Source organism: Pygoscelis adeliae, unplaced genomic scaffold (assembly GCF_000699105.1).
Source record: "Pygoscelis adeliae isolate BGI_AS28 unplaced genomic scaffold, ASM69910v1 Scaffold3, whole genome shotgun sequence".
In the NCBI taxonomy this organism is placed as follows: domain Eukaryota; kingdom Metazoa; phylum Chordata; class Aves; order Sphenisciformes; family Spheniscidae; genus Pygoscelis; species Pygoscelis adeliae.
In genome coordinates, this window is record NW_008824446.1 from 3,990,944 (window position 1) to 3,995,943 (window position 5,000).

The 5,000-nt window shown below is 34.9% G+C and overlaps 1 protein-coding gene across 1 annotated transcript in view; it reads left to right on the forward strand.

Annotated features, from left to right (window-relative positions):
- Positions 1-5,000, forward strand: part of DPH6 (diphthamine biosynthesis 6) — a 215,350-nt gene that overhangs the window by 91,730 nt on the left and 118,620 nt on the right. Inside the window, exon 11 of the mRNA XM_009320992.1 lies at positions 810-984. Coding sequence (XP_009319267.1) covers positions 810-984 — 175 coding nt within the window. The remainder of the gene's footprint in view (positions 1-809; positions 985-5,000) is intronic.

Here is a 5,000-nt window from a genome sequence, read left to right on the forward strand (position 1 = left end):
AATTTTTTGTGATTCCTCCTGGGAGCTAAATTACTTTTTTATGCATGGACTGCAAATATAATTATTTTTCAGGCTTTGAAATGTTGATTTCCCCACACACACCCCCACACACACCCTGCTTTTTCACTGGCCCCGTGCAACAGACCGTCTGTCTGTCCATCCAGGCACTCAGTCTTCCTTGGAGCAAACAAAAGTGAACTTTTTAAATGAATGCTTAAGTAGGTTTTCAGTCCTGTCATAAATGTGTGTCTGTCATTCAACTTGAAGTATAACAGAAAAATATGCTCAGTATTGCATGATAACATGCGAGAAGGGTGTAAAGGAACAATAAGCTGCTGCTTTTTAGAAACCTGAACCTTTAGTCCAACCATTGGAAGGAGATTCAGTGAAAAATGCGTGGAGGTAAGAATATGACAATGATACACTCAGTCTGAAGGCTACTTAGCATAACTTATCTGGCACTTCCAAAGTTGTGTGGTCAAGGTTTTTTTAATAAAAGAACTCATGTATTCTTAATAACGTAATACACATCATAAAAATAACCAAATGGAAATGTGCCATTGGCTATGGTGCTAGTTTCTCCTTGGTAATGGAAATTATCTTGCTGGAAGTCTGAAGTTGATCATTATTTGGAGAGAGGATAACAGTGTAAATGCTAGCAGGTTATTGCGATACCATAGCTTTTGGTTTATGTTCCTGACGAAATTTCATAACATAGTATCCAAACCAAAAACCCATGGAAGATAAATGCTGAAAGTTGGTGCAAGCAAACTTTCCGTTTGAAAAACATAATTGTCTTGTGTTTTCAGAGTATGTGTGGAAACCCTGTTACCTGATGGAGTCCTGTTTTGCATTGACTGCCTTGCACATAAGTATGACATTGCAATGGATGATGTGTTACGTGATGAAAAGCTGGTCATGCATGTACAGAGCATTTCCCACTGGGCACCTGCTAACATAGGACCTTACAGTCAGTCCATCAAGGTAGGGAATCTTTGTTACTTCATGTGAACTATATGTCAGTTTACTGAAATGAGTACAGTTTTAAAGTCTCCTTGTCTCCTATCTGAATGTGCAAAAGAAAATGTATTAAAAAAAATTAAAAATTAGCATTTTGAATTTATATTTTTAAAACTTATGGACAAAACAAAAGCTTAATCTGCATCAGTCTTTCATTCTGTGACCATAAGACAGGTTAAATTATTCTTTGCAGAGAATCTCAAGAACAGCCTACTTTTGTTGTGTGTTAAAATTAGACCAAATAATTGTGTCGCACATACACTTTTATAATCTGCCTAGAATAGAAACACAATTTAGGAACATCCAAGGATATTTGAAATTTGTTTGTTTAAAGTGAGCAAGTTCAAACTTTTTTATAGGCAAGTCAATCCTAAAATGCTTATTTAATGAAATCCCTCTTGAGACTCTTGGTACTGTTTAACCACTTAAAAGTACAGCGAGGTTGAAGAACTGTTCTTTTTTTCAAACTAAAACAAACTGAACAGAATATTACATACTATTTAAAAGTATTAAAAGAAGGCAGTAAAGTATAATGGAAAAGTGGACCAAAATTTTGAATAAAAAGTTTTTTTCCTAATATGGTACTTCTTGCCCAGCTAGTACCATTCTGACAATTGATGAAGTGTCTCACCTTTTCTGTTGCCAAAAGATGTATATATCCCTTTCTTAGCAGTACTCCTCTTGTGTAATATGTTGTCTGGTCCAATTATTGTGTTTTGCAAACTGATTTAAGCAACATGTTTTGGCATCTGTTTAAATTTTCTGAAACTTCTTTGAGTCTGCAAACCCACCTAGTATAATGGCCATGAAATTGTACTTTGTTTTGTCTTTGTACCGTTTTATGGAAAATTTCAGGAGTAGTATTTTGCTTCAGAAGCACATATGGAATTTGTTTCATTTGCAGGAGGAAATGTTGGTAGATTAAATATTCATCTTGTTTGTGGTTATAGCAGGGTGGGTTTTTATCATTTGTGTATATCCGTTTTTCTTGAGAAAGCAAAAAGTTGGTTTATTAAACTTTCTTCCATTCAGTCTTACACCTTGATGGTCATAATTGTATCATGTCATGCATAGCCCTGCAAAGATAAAATTTAATAAGTTTTGCACCTTTGTATTTGGAGAAACTTCTCTGATATATCATTGCAGCTAATCTGTATTACTGTCCTGGAGCTGGCATAGGCTCAATTCAGAAAAGGGTGTGAACTGAAAATTGCTTTAGTAACCCAATGAACAGTCCCATGCTGCAAACGGACAATAAGCACGTGCTGCCAGTCTTTTGGATCTCCTGGTGGTATGGGACAGTCAGCATAGCCAAGGAAGGGCTCATTTCTCTTCAAATACAGTGTAACCAGTAACGTTAGTCAGCATTTTAAACATTAAGGAAAACTTTCCACTGTTTTTTGTTTGTTTGGGGTTTTTTTCCCCAAGGGAACGTTTCAGTCAAGCAACATTATTTTCCCTTAAGGTATAAGAAAATAAGTACTTTTACTTTTAAAATCCAATGACCACAGGAGTAAACAAACAGTAATGAAAAGCTGCACCTTTGCTACAGGATCACTCATTTGTCATCCTTTATGGCTAAGTTCTGTCTCAAGTCCATAAATACTTGTATGGGAAATTGATAATATACATACCAGCAATAGTTTTAATTTTCCTTTGCCAGATTTTGCCTTACTACTACCATTGATATGTTTCATCTGCATATCAATATTTAAAGTTATCCTGGTTTTATCTTGCTAAGATTCTTCGACTTTTTGGTAACATATTTCTATTCTGCAGAGCTTGATCCAGTAAACATCAAAAGAATAGTCTTCTTTTTTTTATTTCAGTAAATGTGTTTCACATTTAAATAATTTTTTTCTTTCTAAAATAGCATATAAAAGAGACAACCTATAAAACGTTTTCGTAAGAGTACATCATAGAGGAATGCATAAGTGCATAAACAGTGTATTTGCATTTGAAAATTTATTAATGGAAGATACGAATCTTGTATCTTCTTAAATGTGAATTTTCCAAAATTAAAATCTTCCTTAGGTGGGTTTTCAGAACTTCCTCGGACTATGTATGGGGCAGGTATTAAGCTCTTAAGGTCACCAGCGGAAGTAAAGCACTTCAGTATGTTTTAGGAATAGAATATATTTTCCAGAATAAATAAGGAAGGAACAAAGGTGTTTTTTTAATCTTTATAGTCGACAAAAATGATTTGAAATTATAATAATTTTGTGATGATGAAATGTTGATCAGTTTTGTATGTTTGAGTAACAGAAGCTTAATGATCTTAAAACAGTAAATGGTTATTACCCTTGTGTTGTGTATCTGTAGATTTTCTTTGTCATTTGCTTGACCACAATTGGGTAATTAAATTGTTGTCTTTTCAGTCCAATATGAAGTTTTGTGGACACTGGGGAATCATCATGTATTTTAGCACAGTGTTTTTGCTCAGTTCAGAATAGGCCAAGGACTGTAATATTCAGGGTATTGCAAGTTGGGATTGATGTGCACTGGCATGTAAGAGTGGAGCTGGCAGCAGAAAGCTGTAGGTAGTTCATGCAAACTATGGAACTCACACTTCAGGCTCAACAAATCACTCAGCAGAGCATCACTTTAATTCTGTAGGGACCTTGCAGGATCCTGCCAACAGTGCTATGAGGACAAAAAGTAAAAATTTGAAATTTACCATGAGAATGTCCTGACCTCAGTCTGATAGACACCAAACAATAGTGGCATAATGAAACTAGGATTTTCAAAGTATTTATAGCAAAAGCAAACATTCTTCCTCTTTTGGGATTAACATTCTTTAAAACCAACTTCAACGTTTCTACTTGTAAGAAGTAGACATAAACTGTTGTAAGATACGATATGACTGACTTTCTTATAATTAAGAAAAATCTGAGGTCATTTAATATACTTTTCTTGGTCTACCTGTTTTATTGGTATAGAAACCTCTGGCAATCTTAGTGTCTATATCAGCAACTGGAATGTAAGCTACGTCAGAGTTATTGTAAAGGCTATAATGCTGGTCTCAGTAATGTGTAACAAGTGTTCTGATGATGTCCTTCTAATAGTAGTACCACAGACTAGTTAGGTTATTCAGTCTGGGAGTATGTAATGATACACGGTTTGCCTTCCTCCAGATCTTTGTTCCGCAGTGGGCACCAGCCCAATTTGTGCTGGTCATTGGTAGTAGCTCAGTATTTTTACTAAAGGTACTTCATGTTTTTACTTCTCACTGTTGTTTATCAGATTATTATTTTATTTTCATGTTTTAGTTCTGTTTTACCAGTGGATTAGAGGATTTGTCAAGACTAATTGGTAGCTTGTATAGAAACAGCTGACTTACTATCTTCACCAAAGCTAACAGCACAGTTGTACATCAGGGAGTTAAACATGAAGATGCACTGCAAAGCAGTGTTTGGGATGAGAAATTTATACTGAGAGCTTATTCATGATTATTTATTTTGTGAGAACATTCTTTGAGCATTTATGAACTGTGAGCACAGTTCATTAAATAATAGTTAAAAAAAAAAGCCCAGCTGAAACACTAACCCCAAATACTTATCTAAGAATGCGTGGAAAGTTGTCAGTGTTTGTACCAGATGTTCTTCTAGTATGTTAATGTAATTTAAAAGTCTATTTGCACTTACAGTTTGTTTGCTTTGGCAAAGTTTCTTAATGTTTTTCTATCTGGAAATGAACAAATAAACTGCCACAGTAGAATTTATCATACTCTCATATTCTACAATAATTTTTGATGGTGACATAATGTATTTTATATGCATAACGACGTATATGCATCTATGACTTGATTATGTCTGTGGAACCTTTTAGCTTTTCCTTGTGACCTCAGTTCCTTCCCTCTGACAGCTGCCAAATCCCAGTTTCAGCCATCCTTCAGGCATCTTTTTCTCAGTTTTCTCCTCCGCACTATCAGAACCCAGTAGCACAAACATAAAAAACAAAAGAGTGTTCTTACTCTCTGA